This window comes from Phoxinus phoxinus (genome assembly GCF_949152265.1).
Source record: "Phoxinus phoxinus genome assembly, chromosome: 16".
NCBI lineage: Eukaryota > Metazoa > Chordata > Actinopteri > Cypriniformes > Leuciscidae > Phoxinus > Phoxinus phoxinus.
This window is the reverse complement of record NC_136891.1, coordinates 8,154,037-8,172,809: the sequence shown is the minus strand read 5'-3', so window position 1 is coordinate 8,172,809 and position 18,773 is coordinate 8,154,037. Positions and strand designations below refer to the sequence as shown.

Below are 18,773 nucleotides of genomic sequence, written 5' to 3'. Positions count from 1 at the left end.
AGATTTAATATAAGATACAATAATAAATAACTTGCAATAATAAGAAATACAGGATTTCATTATACTTATTCCCAATATATGTAAGAAACAAAATAAGTTAACCAAACAGTTGTAAAATATTAAAACATGGTTTAGATTAGGCGAATTTGCTTTTTGATATATGAAGCAGCAGATTTTTGAAACACGATAGCTGACGGCACATCTGTGACGCCACACTCCATCCGGGTCCTCCGCGCCTGGGCCATGACGTCACGGGGTCCAGGAATGGCGGCGCTGTCTGCAGAGGGAAGCAGTCCGAAGAGCCCGAAACTTTATTCCTAACATCACTCAGCGGCTACACGAGCTCCACTGTTCCACCGACGGCCATATCCAGCTCTTAAAGAGCCAGCGCAGCAGAGGAACCCAGTCTCGACGTTGTTACCGCTGAATTCTAACGTCCCAGGCTCTATTAGTTTGGTTGACTTTGCGAGGGCCAAAAGACAAGAGCAAAGGCAGCGACTAACGGTACATAAAAACAACAAGCACCCCAAAGCATCATCATTCGTGTCCGTCCATTTCATAGAAGGATCTTACTTGTGTTTTGCTAGTTTTTTTTTTGTCTTGCTCATAAACCGAAAGGCAAAAGACGCTGGCCTGATAAGGTGAAGCCACCAGCTGCGGGTTTGATGCCACGATGGAGAGTTTAACACTGAGCGATGTCGAGCAGAAATATTACTCTGAACTCTTCCTCTCCTGTGATGTCGATAACACCAAGAAAGTGGCTTCCAATGGCAAAGTTCTGGACCTCTTCCGGGCGGCCCAGCTCTCAAACGAAGTGGTGCTTCAGGTAGAGTATGCATCTAATTCAGATATGTGTGTATTAGTCAGCAGTTTGTGTGTTGTTATGCTTATACACGTACAGTAAATCGAATTGATTACTTGAGTTAATCGTCTCAGACATGCCAAGGACTATAATGGCTCATATGGGCGATGCCAAGAGTATTTAGACCGGAATGATGAATCAATCTCCTTGTTGACGAGTTGCACAGATGAATTGGTGATGCATCATAGTGTTAAACTTTGTTTCCGGTTGTGCAAGTCTGTAGACTTATTAGTTGTGCCTGCTTCCTCTTAAATATAAGCATAAATTGCATTTTTCTGCTTATGTTAGGAAATCCATTAGGTTGATGAATCTTGAAATGTGTTTTTCTCACTTGACAGTATTATTCGCAAACAAGAAGGTTTGGTGTGATCCTTTATTTAGGGAATTAGACATCACTCAAACTTATTAACTGTATTACAGCTGGTCCATAACTTGTCGATAATATGCTATAAAGCTCTAACAGTTTTATACTGTCAAGCTTCTTTTGGGAGACCCCTTACATGGTTGATGGTTCTTGAAATATAGAGATGTTTTTGTTTCATCACTTGGTGCTTATTAACACTCATCTGTTGGTAGGGTATTGTTAGAGCATGAACATTTCATAAACGTGTGGTCTTCCTAGTCTAGTTGCTTCTATATCTTTGGCCAAAGTTTCGTGAAGGGGTGTGTCCATGTGCTGCTAGTGAAAATTACATATTGTTAATGTTGTCTGAGCAACAGATTTATTAATATGTTAGTATCTCTAGTATAATATGTAAGTAATTGACAGAAGGGTATTTCATTGAAGGTTTACAGACCATTAATTTTTATATCAATATTTAGCATTTAAGATTGAAACCTGTTAATCAGTCAAGTAAGCACTGTAATGTGTACTAAATATTTTAGTTTTTTGTTTTAAGTGAGTTGCATTAGGTAGGCTGCTGCCATTATATTGGTGAATGCTTGGCCATAGTGTTCTCTAATTTTAGGGACACTTTGAGAGATGGAGAGCAGAGACCCCTTGTTACATATTATGTATAAATGTAAGCGTTTAATTTTACCGGTGTTCCTGGCCTGTAGTTAACATAGGCTACATAGTCACTACATACACTCAACATACACTACTGTTCAAAAGTTTGGGGTCAGTAATATATATATTTTTATTTTAAAGAACTACTTAATACTGTTATTCATCAAGGATTAATTAAATTGATCAAAACACAGTAACATTTATAATGTTACAAGATATTTGTGTTTCAAACAACTACTGTTCTTTTAAACTTTCTATTCATTAAAGACTCCTTACAGTTTTCACATATATGAAGCAGCAGCACCACTGTTTCAACACTGATAATGCTTTTTTTTTTTTTTTTTTTTCTTGAGCTCCAAAGTAATGTATTAGAATGATTTTTGCAGGATCATGTGACACTGAAGACTGGAGTAACTGGAATCATTAAAATATTAAAGTTATTTAGCTAGTTATTTTTAGTGTTTAGCTGTATATTGTATTTTTATGTGCATTTACTTCAATAACTTATATTCACCTCTGGTCATGTTATTGTATGTTCACCTTTTTTTTGTAGATGTTAAGGTCAGTTTATCTTATTGAAAGTTTTGTTTCCATTGTCTTAGATTACTGAACTTTGTGGGGCCACACGTCTCGGTCATTTCGGTCGGAGTCAGTTCTACATTGCACTGAAGCTCATTGCACTGGCCCAGTCTGGGATGCCTCTGCGTGTGGAGACCCTGAACAGTGGTGAGTAGCAACAAACCTTATTTTTAACTATTTCTGCTTGTGTGTACTGTATGCACCAAATCAAAATACTATTTGAATGTGAAGTTATCGCATCTGTGTAGTATTGCAGACACTCTTTTTGCAGATGAATCCAATGTGACATTTGCACCCCATTACATAAGAATTAGACTAGACTAGAGGATAAAAAAATACTTCCTTTCTGTTGCATTTGTATATTTCTGTAAACTGTTTGTGCCTTTAAGCCAAATGCAAATGTTCCAGTTTGTTTGTTGTCTATCATTGTTGTTCTCTCTCTCTATTAGGGGTGTAACTGTTCAAATTGCTTATGGTTTTGTTTTTATCACTGTTTTAGGGTCACGGTTTCAGTACTGTTCAGTATGTGCTATGTTCAGGGAAAAAAACTGATTGTTTGCCTGCTGTCAAATAAAAATAGTAATCAAACAAATCAAACTACAAGCAACAGAACAAATAAATACAATAGAGCAATGATACAAATAAAATAAATGGTGCTTTTTAAGTTTTTTAGATATCTAATAGTAATCTTCAGGTACAGAAATTGAATAAAGTAATCAAATGTAAATAAATAACTGCATATAATCTTCAGTGAATGAAGATTAATCATTATTAAAGTTACAAAAGCTATTTAGTCAAAGGCAGTGAGGGATTTCCTTGTCTTATGTTGTTTGATTAACATTAAAAACACAGACTGCAGGAATATTAGGCTGCTGTCACTTTAAGACACAGTGCACGGATCCAGTACACTGATACTGAACGTATGCATTCTTTCTCTACTGTTTACATTCACTTAAGACATAACCTGCTGTGTTTACATAATTTTTTGTGAGAATTTGTCTGTTCAAGCGCAAGACTTAAATGCAAGCTCAACCTTTTCTTACAGCGCGCACAAGTTCTCTTTTGCTTCTTTCTGCGCTTGAATGTTTAAATTGGTAGGGCTTAAATGAGTTTAGTTTAAACACAGATAGCAACGTGTGCTGTTCAGGTTTCACCGGCACTCGTGGTGACGGCGTAAATGACTGGTCATATTAGAGCATACAGCACTCCTATTGAACAAAGTTTACAAACAATGGTTATTTTTTTCCACATTTTTTGATCATTGCTGTTGTAACATATTTGGGAAGCCAGAATGCGGATGCATTGACAGAAACATACATTAGCCGAACACGGTCTGTTTTACTCGTTATTTTCAACAAACCATATTAGAGATGCGTCGTCAGATTTAAAGGGGACATATCATGAAAATCTGACCTTTTCCGTGTTTAAGTCCTATAATCGGGTCCCTGGTGCATCTACCAACCCAGAAAATGTGAAAAGTGACAAACCAGTAACTTTGTTTTGGTAAGCCTTTCTCTGCAAGCATGTCAAAAAATAAAGCCGATCAGATTCCGCTCCCCTTCTGACGTAGGAAGTAATAATATTACCGCCCCATTACCACATTATCCATGAGATGAATCAATGTAACTCCACAACAACTACATAAATGTATCAACTAACCATTCAGAAACGTGTAGTCTAAAAGTTTCAACCTCTTCCTGAGTCTCTCTGTAAAGCTGCACTCCACTGCTGGTTATTTCTGAGATTTTGGATTAGTGAGATTATTCGCGTGTTTTGTTATTGTATCCGAAGCTCGTGTAAAAGATTGGTTGTCTTCTGAACGGAGACGGTGAGCAGCAGCTCATTTGCATTTAAAGGGGCACACAAAATCAGCACGTTTTTGCTCGCACTCAAAAAGGGGCAAATTTGGCAAGCTATAATAAATTATCTGGGGGTATTTTGAGCTGAAATTTTACAGACACATTCTGGGGACACCATAGGTTTATATTACGTCTTGTGAAAATCTCTCTTTCATATTCATATTTATTTATATATATATTTATATATATACATATATATACACCCAATACCTTGTGCAAACGCTCTACATGAATTTTGGGAGGTTAGACACAAGACCTTGTAAAAGAATGAGAAACTGACAGTGGTATAAATAAGCAGGAAATAAGACCCGACTCATAGCCTTGAAGATACTGCAAGAACACAATGTCACAGTCAACAGGAAATTGCTGACAGTGCCCTGGAGTTTAGATATGCTTGGGATGAACTTGGTTTCTATTGATTTCTGTTCCATTGATTTTAAAGTTAGTAATGAAAACTTTCAACCTCAAAAAAAAAAGAGAGAAAAACATCAGTTTGGTAGTGCTGACAGTTGCTATATTAAATCTGGCTCTGTGTGTAGAAGTCTAATGTGGAGTTGTGTTTGCAGTCAGGGATCTGCCCCTCCCTCGCTTTGTGATGGGCAAGAACGAGCAGGAGCCGAGGCACGCGGTCATGTTCGCAGACGCAGAGAATCAGGGGCACTACTTCCCCAGACCTCCACTCCGAGTGCAAGCCAAAAAAGTGTCAGCGCACGAGATGATTCAGCCCTGTGTGCCCACTGCTGATCCTCAGGTACTACAGCATATATCCCACGTACTATCATTAAATGTCAAAATATGAAGAAGAAAAAAAGTCTGTTCTTTAGGCCTTTCAGGGTGAATTGTAGTCAGCTAGATCTGTCATTGCCTTATGTTATAAGGACAGCAACATTGACTGTTCAATTACTTGAAAACTAAAAAATGTCTATTAATTTGGGGTCTATTAAAATGGGGCTACTTGAGGCTACACTTAAAAGGCCATTGTAGTTAAATCAACAGGTGTGTTGAATAATGTATTTGTTTTTGCTGCAGTAATATACTTTGTATAGCCAATTGTGAAAACAAAAAATATTATTTAAATAGAAGTAGTATTTTTTTTTTTTGTTGTTGTTGTTGTTGCAAGTTTGAACCCCACAAAAGGGCGGACATTGAACTGTGCCATGGCAGTTAACTCCTGGCTGCTTCATGGAGCTTCTATGTCCTGTCTCAGATCTGTTAAATGACTACTTGTTAGCTCCACCATGTATCTTCTGTTCGGAGGCCATCTGTTTGGCCAAAAGACTTACTAAGTAATTAATTTTGTTTATCTCTGGCTCCAGCCGGACACCACATCTCCTGTAGTGTCGCCGCACCAGTCGCCTCCCACTTCGCCCCATGCCTGGAGGAAGCACAAACGCCAGGCCAGCGGTGGAAACGTGGACAGACAGCCCTCAGTGCCAGGAGTTGTTTGGCCATCTTTTAGAGAAGCACAGCCAGGTATTCTGTTTAATAATGGCATAATTTATTATTTTGGAAACAGAATAACCTTCCTTGCCCCAACATTAAAAAAATATATTATTGATTTATTTAAACATAATATTTAATATTGATGTAGTAATTATCTATTAATAAAAGTTATTATAGTATAGTATTATATAAGTGTTGCTCTTATTTCTGTGTACCTGAGCAAGTCCTAGGCAAATCTAACTTAAAAGATCAGTTTATTATACTGGTGGGTGTTTAATATTAAAGGTCACATGATGTACTAGATTCTTATTAAATGTTGACGTATTATTTGTTTAATTGATTCAGTCCAACCTTTTTTTTAACTATTCATTCTTTCTTTCCCTTATCTGTGTATTGTTTAAGGACCAGTAACAGGTGACGGGATGTGGTCCGCCCATTCACCCCCTCCTGTCCAAGAAACTTGGGTCAGCTTTACAGACACCCCTCCCTCCAGCACACTTCCAATGCATCCCCCCTCAGCTCAGGTAATAGAGTGCAGGCCTCCATGTATACATTTGTTATGTATACAATGAAGTCTGTCACCACTAGCCTGCTGGAACCAAGGCTTTTGTGGCAGAACAGATGTGTGCACGGCAGCACAAAAGTAGACTATATTAAATATTTGCCAAAGCCCAAGTGGATGCATGTCCAGCGAATTACCAGTAATACAAGGAATTTAAAAAGGTGGTAGCTGAGCAGTTGTTTAAAAAAATCTTACCAACCCCAAACTTTTAAACTGTAGTGCACATATACGAGTGTAGTACAAAATCTAATTCTTATTTTTCCCTCTTCTTTTCCAGCCGGAGAGCACAACAGTAAGGACTGGGATGTCTGCAATGATCACAAATGAAATCCAAAGACAGACCAGCGGTTACGATGATCCCTGGAAAATCACAGATGAGCAAAGACAGTATTACATAAACCAGTTCAAGACCATTCAGCCAGATCTCACTGGTTTAATCCCTGGTAACTGAGACCTCATTTTGAACAGTAACTGCCTATCTGCTGAACTTAACAACCTAAAAATGCATCCGTCCTCTGTTGTTCAGGCTCTGCCGCGAAGGAATTCTTTACGAAGTCGAAACTGCCTATTCTAGAACTGTCTCACATTTGGTAAGTAGTTTTACATTGAAGGGTTATATTGTCTCTCTTTGTTTATTTCGGATGACCTTGGTGTAGAGCGCCTTAAAGGATAGTTCACCCAATAATTGTGTCATCACTTACTCAACCTCATGTTGTTTCAAACCTGTATGAGTTTCTTTCTTCTGTTGAACACAAAAGAAGATATTTTGATGAATTTTGGTAACTAGACAGTTACCGGTAGCCATTGACTTCCATAGTTGCTACTGTAAGTCCGTGCTTACCGACCAGCGGGGAAGGTCTCTACTTGTTACTGTCTTTTCGCGTGGCAAAGTAATTTTGGTTAAATGCAATACATTTTCTCATGTATTAAACTCGTTATTTCATCTGACTTCATAAATGAAAAGGTTTTAATTATATCCTTGCATCATTAAAGGGATACTCTACCGTTTTTTCATATTAAACTATGTTATTCCCTTAACTAAGACGAGTTGATACATACCTCTCTCGTCTCAGTGCACTTAATCGCTCTGGCGCGCCGCGACACTTTGATAGCACAGTTCATTCAATAGGTGCCAAGCAGAGAAGCTACCAAACACCTCCACGTTTTCCCTATACAAATACAGTTACTCGAGTAGTGTAATTCGACCTAGGACGGTGACGCAAAACAAAACGTTGTGCTTTTCTAAGCGTGTAAAGTGAATAACTATATTGTATGGCGGAATACCATAGCAAGTGGTTGGTAGCTTCTCTGCTTGGCCCCTATTGAATGAACTGTGCTATCAAAGTGTCGCGGCGCGCCAGAGCGATTAAGTGCACGCACTGAGACGAGAGAGGTATGTATCAACTCGTCTTAATTAAGGGAATAACATAGTTTAATATGAAAAACCGGTAGAGTATCCCTTTAAATGTGAGCGTATGTTTGACTGTTCTTTTTAACTCTAATGGAAATAATGTCAAAGTCGGTTAGAATAATCAAATGTAACAATTTATTATGTCAGGTAAATGTATCATGCCAATTACATAATCAATTCAAAGATAATCGATACAAAACATCAAATGCTCTGGAATAAAGATAAGAGATGTGAACCCGACATTAGGAAATACATGACGGGCTGATCTGAGGTACAGAAGGCCCCGACCTCTTTGCTGCATTTCATTATATAGACAGAACCTCTTTCACATGGATACATGTAACAATGGAAATTTGCATTCAGAGGTTACACCTTCTGAGAGTAGGAGACCGTTTGTCTAGAGATCATCTTCCTTTGTGTGCCAGTTATCTCTAAACTCTTAAAAACCTTATTACCTTTTGTTTTACTTATTTGGAAATGAGACATTTGTACCAGTCGCCTTGAGACATTTCAAATGATGCTAAACATCTATAATAATACTATAGAACTGTCCCTTTGAACAGATGTGTATCCAAGGACAATAGCCTACTCGAAAACTGCATATGTTAATCATCCTAGCCATTTGCAATCGATTTGTTAATGTCCTGTCTTTGAAAAAGGAAGTTGTCCCTGTCATATGCTTCTTTGTACCTAAAAATATTCATCTGTATTGACTGACTGACCTCCTTTTACTTGCAGGGAGCTATCAGATTTTGATAAAGATGGTGCTCTGACCCTGGATGAGTTTTGTGCTGCATTTCATCTCGTAGTCGCTAGGAAAAACGGTTATGACCTTCCTGAAAAGCTCCCCGAGAGCCTAATGCCAAAGCTTATTGACTTGGATGACTCAGCAGGTAAGCAGAAAAGCCTCACGCTAACCACAGCTTCAAATAACATTTCACTGATTTTTGTATTCATTTTTTTTATTTAAAGGGGCATGTTACATTTATTCAAAGTGACAGTAAAGACTTTACAAACAAATTATATTTCAAATAAATGCTGTTCTTTTGATCTTGTTATTCATAAAAAAAAAATCACGGTTTCCACAAAAACATTAAACAGCACAACTGTTTTCAACACTGAATCATGATCATAAGAAATGTTACTTGAACACTAAATCAGCATATTAGATTATCAGAAATCAGCATATGATTTCTGAAGGATCATGTGACGCTTTAATGGCTGATGAAAAGCTTTGCCATCACAGGAATAAATTATATTTTAAAATATAAAATAATAAAATATATATATATATAAAACAGTTAATTTTATATTATTTTAACATATTATTGTGTTTTTTCTGTAAATAAATGCAGCTTAAGTGGTCATAAGAGACTTCTTTCAAAAACATTTCACAAACCTTTTAGTTGAATGTTCAGTTGTTGTGTGGGTTGTCAAATACTCTCTTTTCTTTTAAATAGACAACGTTTAAAGGGATTTTAAATTAAGTCTAATTTAATTGGTCCAAAATCTGCATATTAAACCAAAAATATTTTACAATTATTGTTTTTGTCACTTCCCGGCATTTTACTTTCATTGTGGATAGAGAACAAACTTGCTTCTTATTCCAGTAACAGCTTCACAGGACGTGAGCCTGTATCTTAGCAACAGGTTCGCATATTAAAATGGAGCATAGAATATGCCCTTGGGACCCCTGAGAGTCCTTGTGAAGTTTGCCGTTTTAGATGCAAATTATTGTTCTGCTTATTCTATAATTATGCTGAATGACTATCAGGTGTCTGCATAACGTTTTTATTGTCTGTATGTATGTTACAGGAGTTCCAGAACCTGCTACTGAAGTTAGCTTCTCTGCTTCCCCTGTGGAAGTCACTCCAAATAAGTCTCCTTCCATGCCTTCCCTGAACCAGAACTGGCCTGAGCTCAACCAGAACAATGAGGTTTGGACTGTGGAGTACTCTATGGACCTTACCTCTGTCACTGATATTTGTATTTCTATCTGCATTTGTCTTTATGGGAAACTAAAACTAATACACTTCTGCTTGGAAGAAAGAGGTGCTAGTGAAGCACTCCTTCATCGCATCACATGTAACACTCACATGAGAACTGTCGTGACAGTTAATGCTTCACTGTGATGTTGTGAATGTGTTGTCCTTGTAGTCAAAACTGCTGACCTGAAGTCACATTTTTAAAATAAATCTTTTAAGTTTTAGATAAACCTCCTAGAATACTCCGTAATGTGAAACATTTCCAAGTAAAACAAAATATTCAGTGGGAAACAATGGCAGAATTTGATTGGATTTCGAGCACTTTAAACCAAGACAATGGGCTATAATTTTGTGGTTGCCATTATTTTTCAAGGTTATGTCAAGGTTTAGGTCAGCATAAAGCAGTTATGAAAGTAGAGTAGGTTATTACATTTTGATTGTAGGTCATGAAAATAAATTCTATGAAAGCCCATTTAAAAATAAAAATAAAATGCTTTGATAAATAATTGACATAAAAACGTGAAATTGAGATACTGCATCATAATTATATAAAAAGTCTTAAATATGAGATAAGTACTGCATCTAAGTACTGAAAATTCTGCCATCATTTACTTATCCTCAAGTTGTTCCAAACCTGTATGAGTTTCTTTCTTCTGCTGAACACAAAAGAAGATATTTTGAAGAATATGGGTAACCAAAACAATTGATGGACCCCATTGACTTCCATAGTATGAAATAATAATAATACTATGGACGTCAATGGAGACCATAAACTGATTACTGACATTCTTCAAAATATTATCTTTTCTGTTCAGTAGAATAAAGAAATTCATACAGGTTTATAACAACTTGAGGGTAAGTAAATGATGACAGAATTTTCCTTTTTGGGTGAACTATCCTTTTAAGAAAATAGTAAATAGGGTCTGTTTTGATTTTATTGGGATATTATAATAAATGTTACAAGATGTATAGGTTGATTTTTAAAAGAAAGTTTAAAACTGTGGCTCTGTGGGGCTTTCAAAATATTAGTTTGAGCATCCCGACTGGTCTTACACAGTAGTATTGGCTCAACCAGTGGCAGTGGAGTTTAGGGCAGGGCAGGGCTATCTGTTTCACCGGCCAATGCCAGACGGGAAGAGTGTTGTTCAGAAAGCCTGTTTGAATAGTAATTTGTTTTGCAATTCCATTTGAAAATGCAAGTGCCATGGAAATTACCCACTTCACCTTTAATCAGGTCAGTAATGTTTTAATCAACTGGATATAATTATTGGGGTTTCTCTTTTGATGACGGCTACCTTTTTCTACCAAACTGATCATTGTAATAAGGAAATAAAATGTGACATTCTCCCTCCCAGCCTGTAAAGCCATTAAGATGTAGCATATTCTCTGGTGTCAACAGAGGAACAATTATTGAATTGTTCCTCTGTTGACACCAGAGAATATGCTACAGTACAATGCAAGACAAATCACGGGTTTCTCCTAGCAGTCAGAGTGCGCACTGTTGTTGTATTATGGTCTCTGTTTGCTTGTGTGAGGAGTGGAGTGGCTCCACCTTGCTGACATGTTTCTGCTCTGTCTCTCCAGCAGTGGGAGACTTTTAGCGAACGCTCCTCAAGCTCACAAACTCTGACCCAATTTGATTCTAACATTGCACCAGCTGACCCTGTAAGTCAATCACTCAGTGCTCTTTCATGATTAATGATATTCATTAACCCAGTACTCTGTAAATTCTCTCTGAGAGCGCATGTCCTCAGGATAAATTCACAGCCACAGTGCCATCAAATTATTCGTTTTTTGTTTGTTTTTTTCTTTTGCTTGCTGAGCTTACAGATAATTCTTTCATGCTCTTTCTTTCATACTGTATCATGTAATCCCAGTGATGACTCTGGCTGGCTGTCCTTTGAGGGTGTTGTTCTTGAAGTCTTTTGATGTGATACAATGATTTAGTTACTCAGTGCCAGGTTCTTAACTATTCGTTGTTCTTCTTTACGACTGAGATGACAAACCTTCATGAAGTTGAACGGAACACAATTGTAGTTTTACGACAGCAGCAGTTGTGCTTGTTTCTTTTTAGGATACAGCAATAGTCCACCCTGTGCCCATTCGTATGACACCCAGCAAGATCCACATGCAAGAGATGGAGCTCAAGAGAACTGGAAGTGGTGCGTCCTTTAATGTGCTTTTACAATCCAAATTCGATTGCCACTTTTGTAAAAAAAAAAACATTTTGTTCTCAATTATTTTTGGTGTATTCTCTTATCTTAATCATTATCTCTATTGCTCATACTTTTGGTTAGACATTTAGAAATTAATTTTTACCTAGTGGATTAAAAAATCTCATTGACTTGCATTGAAGAAAGAACCAAAAGCCATATCTTCCATATCACAGAGACTTAGGATTGGGCTTTTTTGATCTTAACAAGCAACCACTTAGAAACCTCATAAAAACACCAGAACACCTCGGCAATGCCCTAGCAACCATCCACTACACAACTGTCAGGCTGATAATGAATGTAATTTGGTTGTTACGACTTTATGATTATGATCAAACAGATAGTTTGTTACAATTGCGCTCAGTTGGTGTTTAAAGTCATGTAGTGTGCAGTCTAAAAACTCTAGTCTTAGAATTTAAGAACCAGCTGTTGCCAGTTGTCCTCACAAAGATTTTATTAAACATGTTTCAAATTTGTGACTGACGCCGGCGACTATGCTGTGGAGATGCATCCCCTATGAAATAATACAAACAAACATAAGTTAACATTGCAAGTTAATTGTTTTTAGGCTTTTCATTTTGTTCTGCAGATGGAAAAAAAGTGAAACTTTATTTTGTAAAAATTCTGAATAAGCTGTGAGTTCTCTTTTTAAAAAGAACGTTAAGTAGCGTTAAGAACGTTATTTCAACCTGGAGTCTAATAAAAGTTAAACAGAAAAAAATAAAATGGTACCTTATGTAGGCTATATAACTGCACTTGTTTCTGAATATGTACTAATTTAAATAGTCTAATGAATAAAACAAATCACAAACATGACATTTGTAAATAAAATAATTTATATATACACTTTAATTATATCAGGAAATATGATGAGGAAATACAGTTCCTTGATTATCTCTGCAGATCTTCTGTCAAATGAAGTCATGCTTTCAGAGTTTCCAGTGTTGGCAGTCCCATTAAATCGTTTTGGGAACGTTGTACATTTACTGTTGACTGATCATATTAAAATGTAGAAATAAAATTTTAAATTACTTCTCTGTTTTGGAATAAATAAAGCATTATTTTATATATTTTTTTGTAACCGATAACTTTTAACTCTGGAATTGGAACTGACAAATAGCCCAGCATTTTTAAATCCTGATTTGAGAATAACAATTAGGAAATACATAATGAAATGTGTCTATAGGCGATAATGGCAAAAAAGAAGACGTGTAAGAGAAACAGGACTTTTTTTTTATTCAAGTTATGTTTAACGTTTCATAAATAAAAACAGCAGTGTTGTCTGCAGGGGTTTTCCTTTTTTTTTACTATGTTTGTTAATCTTTGTTAACGTTAGTTAATAAAAATACAGCTTTGTTCATATTAATTTGCAGTGCATTAACTTTTTATTTTAATAATTATTAGTAAATGTTGAAATTAACAAGTATTAATAAATGCTGTAGAAGTTCAGTTTATTATTAGTTCGTTAAATAATGTAGTTAACTAATGAAACATTGTTACCTTAATTGCTTTACAGTACAGTTCAAATTTTGTGTTAAGATTTGTTTTAGTCACAAAATGGAAATCTTATAATTTGGTTATTAAACAAATTTTATTATTTACTCTTGTTTTAACAGATCACACGCATCCAACTAGTCCGTTAATGGCGAATCCACCAGAACTTTCTGACGAGACCAAGCTAGCAGCATCTATAAAGTTTCCTGGTACCAGTGTTGGTAAGTACATCTGGACTATTCAAGCATTTAATTGGCTGATCTTCTTATGCAATTCATTCGAAACCATTACCCTTACTTTCTACAGGAGATGGCTATAGCAGCTCAGATTCATTTACATCTGATCAAGAGCCCATTTCCAGTGCTGTGAACAGACAAAGGTACTTTACTTCTTGTTGTGGCACCAAATTCAGACTCACTTTGATCTGTGCTCATCTTAGTGTTTGTGTTGTCATGGCTTAAAGAAAAACTCAGATTAACATGGATTAGATTTGGAAATGATTTGGTGCTTTAGATGTGAGTTTCGCCAACCAAAAAAAGTACTAACAGCTCATACTTTTACAGGTCTCACTCTGGCACCTCTCCGGAAGGACTGAAGGTTGTAGCTCCGCCCCCACCTCCGCCCCGCCCCCACGCCTCTCACTCACGGTCCTCCTCTCTAGACATGAACCGAAACTTTGCTGCTGTCCCTGCAGGTATACGTGCACACAAACAGTTATAAAGTAACTCATAACTTCCTGTTTTTTGGTGTACGGTTAGTAAAAGCTGAAGTTGTCTTTTGTAATAACTTCTCCAGCAGGTTCGCAGCAGCCAGGTGTAGTGGCCTTCCCCCCCGCAGTGCCTCCGAGACCACTGCCCACACAGGTACAGCCCAGTGGTTAGCAATGCTGTATAAACTGCTTTCAGACAATTAGTTATCCATTTCGCTTTCTTTAAAAGAGTAACGCAATGTCTAATTCTCAAATCCCCAGACATCAGTGCCACATGGCCACCGTTCAGTAGAGGGAGATGGTCTTCCAGCACATACCAGCACGTCACCCCATCAGATGCCAGAACAGCCCAACTTTGCTGACTTCAGCCAGTTCCAGGCTTTTGCTGTGGACCAGCCGGAAGATGATGAAGAGAACCCATCTGATAGTGGACAGGTACAAATGGAACCATATGTTACGTTAATGACTGATTATGAAGAAAAAAACTATTTTTTTTCTGTGTGAAAATGTGCAGAAATGAATTGTTTGCAAAAAAATATGTATCAAACAAGTAAACAATACATTTTTTATAAAGAAACATGCGCTACCATTACATTTTTTTTAAAATCTTTTTTATTGTTTTTGAAAGAAGTCTCTCATGCTCACTAAGGCTGCATTCATTTGATCAAAAATACAGTTAAAACAGTAATATTGTGAAATATTATTACAATTTAAAATACCTGTTTTTGATTTTAAGATGAAATGTATTCCTCTGATGGCAAAGCTGAATTTTCAGCATCATTACTCCAGTCTTCAGTGTAGTGTTGTCAAAAGTACCAACTTTGGTATCAAGTCGTTGAGCGGAATCGTAAACACCTCTGATTGCCCATTGTGCCCAAGTGCTCATCAAGTATGTTGGTGATTTGCTACAATGAGCAGTGCTTAAAAAACATGTTGTAAATATACATTAATGACGCTCTTCACCGAGCGCATACACACGGGAGCGTTTGAAAGCAGGCGTCTATCGGCAGACTGGTCCACTGATAGAAGGCTGCTTGTGCTTTCAAAAGCTCCCGCTCCACTTCAGTGTGCTTTCAAACGCTCCCGCGCGTTGATCATTGTAGCCAATCACAGACATATCCGATGAGCGCGTGAACACAATGGCCAATCAGAGGTGTTTACGATTCTGCTCATCAGCGCTCAATGCGTCACAATTTCAGTACCGACTTGGTAACGAACACTACTTTAGTGTCCCATGATCCTTCAGAAATCATTCTACTATGCTGATTTAGTGAAACATTTCTTTATTATCATCAGTATTTAAAACTTTTCTTCTATCTTGTATTTCCTTTTTTGGAAAATGTTTTTTTTTTTTTTCAGGATTTTTTTATAAATAGAAACTTAATCAAAGAACAAATGTTTTATTTATATTTTCACTTTTGATCCATTTAATGCATCCTTGCTGAATAAAAGTATTAATACTTGTATCTCACTGACTTCACACTTTTGAACTGTAGTTAATATGATGCATATTTATAAATACAGGCAGAAAGATGTCCAGAAGCTGCCGGGACGATGAGAACAGCAAAGAACGATGTTCAGGCAGAAGAACGAAATGCAACCACTGTCAACTCTGTAAGCCAGTCTCTACCAACCAGTCTTTATATTGCATATTGCTTCAGCATTATAATACCTCAATGTATGTTATCCATAGGCCAAAGTATCCACTCCATTGGCCCCACCTCCCAAACCGGTCCGTCGAAGACTGAAATCAGAAGATGAGCTCAGACCAGATGTGGAGGACCTTCCGCAGAAGTCTAACGTCATAGCCACTGTTCTAGCAACCCAGCCCTCAATTCCACGGTAAGCTCAACAGTCAATACACCAGGAGAGAAAACTAAATATTTTATTTTTATTGTGGCAATATTTTCACAACAATTAATAAATAAATAAATAAATAAAATTAAAAATTCTGGATACAATGTTTGCTTGTATCCTAATGTGTGCTTCCTTTGCATGTTCCGTTTAAAAACAGGTCTATCGGTAAGGATAAAAAGGCAATCCAGGCTTCCATTAGAAGAAACAAAGAAACGAATACAGTTTTAGCCAGACTCAACAGTGAATTACAGCAACAGTTGAAGGTATTGTGAGACGTGTTTTGAATGTGACCACCAGTTTTATAAAACATACTGTTCAAAAGTGTGACGATTCGTCTTTCCCAAATTTTGTCTTCTTAGGACCTGCTAGAAGAAAGAATATCTCTTGAAGTGCAACTGGAACAGCTTAGACCTTTTTCGCATTTGTAACCGGAGTGTGCGCGTGCTTGAGATTGAATGCGTGTAATGTAAGAGTGATTACCCCCTTTTTTTTTTTTTTTGAGTGGTCTGTTGGATCCTCTGGCAGGATGTCCATTTCACCCGTCTCCACTCCTCTGCCGACTGTGTGAGATGAGACAAAATCGCTGCTTCCTCCAGACCGTTCTGTCTCACACAGCCATTCAGAGGGATGGGGCCCAAGATTATTATCCGTTATGGCACTTTGATGAAACAGAAAGTATGAGTGGTTGTTTATGTAATACCCCAGACATTGCAGGTAATGTTTAGTGTGTGAGGCAAGAGCCTGATGTCATGGCCGGCAAGAGGCTGTAATTCTGGTTAACATGAAGGAGCCTCTTCCCCTCCTGTTCTCCAGAGTCTCGAGGCAGCTTGTCATGTTCTTCCATGTTAGGGCACCCGTGTGTGCTCAGACAATCATATGAGGCCATGCGCCGGTCCTAAAAAGGGGAGAACTGATTTTTGGGAGAGCATGTTATTTCAAAAGTATGCTTCAGTAAACTGATTCTGACAGGCACTTGTTAAAGGGACAGTTCATCCAAAAATGTCATTGCAAACCTGTATGATTTTAAAACATTTTTTTTTTGAAGAATGTCCTGGCTGATCTTTTTCCAAATGAGTAAATGAGGTCAAGCTCTACAAACACAAAAGAAACGCCAAAAAAGTGGTCCAAAAAACTTGTATGCTATGTTTAAAATGTTTTGTAGTTATATGATTGCTTTTTACAAGGAACAGAAGCTTATTTTCTGCTCTAGTTAACTGGAGTGACTGAATCATTGAGTCATTGAGTTGAACTAATGAACTGGATCAGTCAAATTTGTGAACGATTCATTCTTTTTTTTTTTTTTTATCTGGATCAACTGAATCATTAAAAGGATTCAAACAAAATCAAATGAATCACTTGTTCACAAATCAGACAGTGCTACCTCTCTTATGACAAAACGGCAAAGAGAATTACAAATAACGAAGTTTGTTCCTCAAGTAAAATCTATTTTATGGCTGAAATATAATGCACAAGTGAAATAAGCTGATACTGCTTTTGTCTGTTAGCCCTCATTTACTTTTTTTATATTTAAAAGATTTGAAAATTCACTTTTTTTGATGCACGGATGAAGGAAACTAGTACGGGTTTGAACAATTTGGAGCAAATGACAGAATTATTTTCGGATGAACTGACCCTTTAATATTTCTTCCTTGCCATACCAATGGACGGCACATTGTGTGTGTTTGTTTCATGTGCACGAGAGAGAGTTTGAGGACAACCGTTACAAATGAATGGCATTAAAGGCTGCTTTATTTCCTTCTCTTAACACTCTGTTTTGGTATAACAAAAAAACGACCCGTTCGACCTTGTACAGTCTTTCACCCTGGGATGGCAGATGTTCCTCTCTCAAGTCTCAAATGTTGGCTGTACCTCATACGGTACATCATCTGCATCATAAACTCTGTGACATCATTAGTACGTAATTGTGAGACCTGAAACGATGACTGCACTTTCTCCCCGTCGGCTTTCATTTGTCTTTTCTCGTCACTGTTTTTGCATGTCATTCACAATCTCATTTTGTATAAAACGTCTCTTAACGATGAACCACTTGATTTGTATCTGTAACGTCTGAACTAGTGTGACGTTCGTGTTGTTACATAGATTTGCGCCATGTCTCATTCATTCATTGTTTTTGACTGATGTCTGTCTTTTTCTTTTACTCATCCTTAAAGCCTTACTTCCTGGTGTGCAGGTTTTCACAGTAATGTGTCCCCCATGTTAAATCAAGGTGAGCCTTTTCTCCCTACTGTTCAGGCTGATTTACTGTATCAGGGGTATGTTGTATATTGTATGATACACACCTTTTGATCTCGTATGTAAATTTGCATTAATTGCTGACTAACAGCAAATATTCTATTTAATTGCTCATATAATGGCTGTGGGATCATAAATGTTTAACTGCATGGATGTGTCTCTGCAGAATGAACTAGCAGCTGTGTGATTTTTACACAAAATAAAAATGGCACAATATTTTAATAATTTCCTTTTTTGTCAAGCGCTCCAACTGTTTTCCAGTAGTCCAAAGTCACTGGGGCATTTCACTGTTTACATTACTCCACTCGTCTGTTTTCTTGTTAAGACAGATGGGCAAGCTGTGCTTTAGAGATGGGAATTATTCACTGACTCTGCTGGTCGCATCACAGGTCATTAATGTGTTCGGTTCATTTGAGAATGAAACCAGTGACTATGAGTGAGCCATTGAATCATTCACTTTAATCTTTGATTCATTCAAAAACTGCTGTGTTCGTGTTGTACGGAAACCCAATGTTTTTTTGGTGGAGCAAAACCAAA

General features: G+C 37.2%; 1 protein-coding gene across 6 annotated transcripts; it reads left to right on the top strand.

Moving 5' to 3' along the window:
• The first annotated feature begins 185 nt into the window (after positions 1-185).
• Positions 186-18,465, top strand: reps1 (RALBP1 associated Eps domain containing 1). 6 transcript variants are annotated; one of them, XM_079583490.1, is made up of 21 exons: positions 229-504; positions 619-826; positions 2,474-2,597; positions 4,876-5,060; positions 5,626-5,782; positions 6,155-6,276; positions 6,592-6,757; positions 6,841-6,904; positions 8,464-8,618; positions 9,541-9,662; positions 11,295-11,375; positions 11,785-11,872; positions 13,540-13,638; positions 13,724-13,796; positions 13,981-14,111; positions 14,213-14,280; positions 14,388-14,561; positions 15,651-15,740; positions 15,820-15,968; positions 16,141-16,246; positions 16,343-18,465. In XM_079583490.1, the coding sequence occupies exons 2-21, from the start codon at positions 674-676 to the stop codon at positions 16,409-16,411; spliced, it is 2,376 nt and encodes a 791-aa protein (XP_079439616.1). In that variant the 5' UTR covers positions 229-504; positions 619-673; the 3' UTR covers positions 16,412-18,465. The 6 variants fall into 6 exon arrangements, with proteins under 6 accessions (XP_079439617.1, XP_079439615.1, XP_079439620.1 ...); XM_079583491.1 differs by having other exon boundaries at positions 186-826; positions 14,216-14,280; XM_079583489.1 differs by having other exon boundaries at positions 186-826.
• Positions 18,466-18,773: the final 308 nt, after the last annotated feature.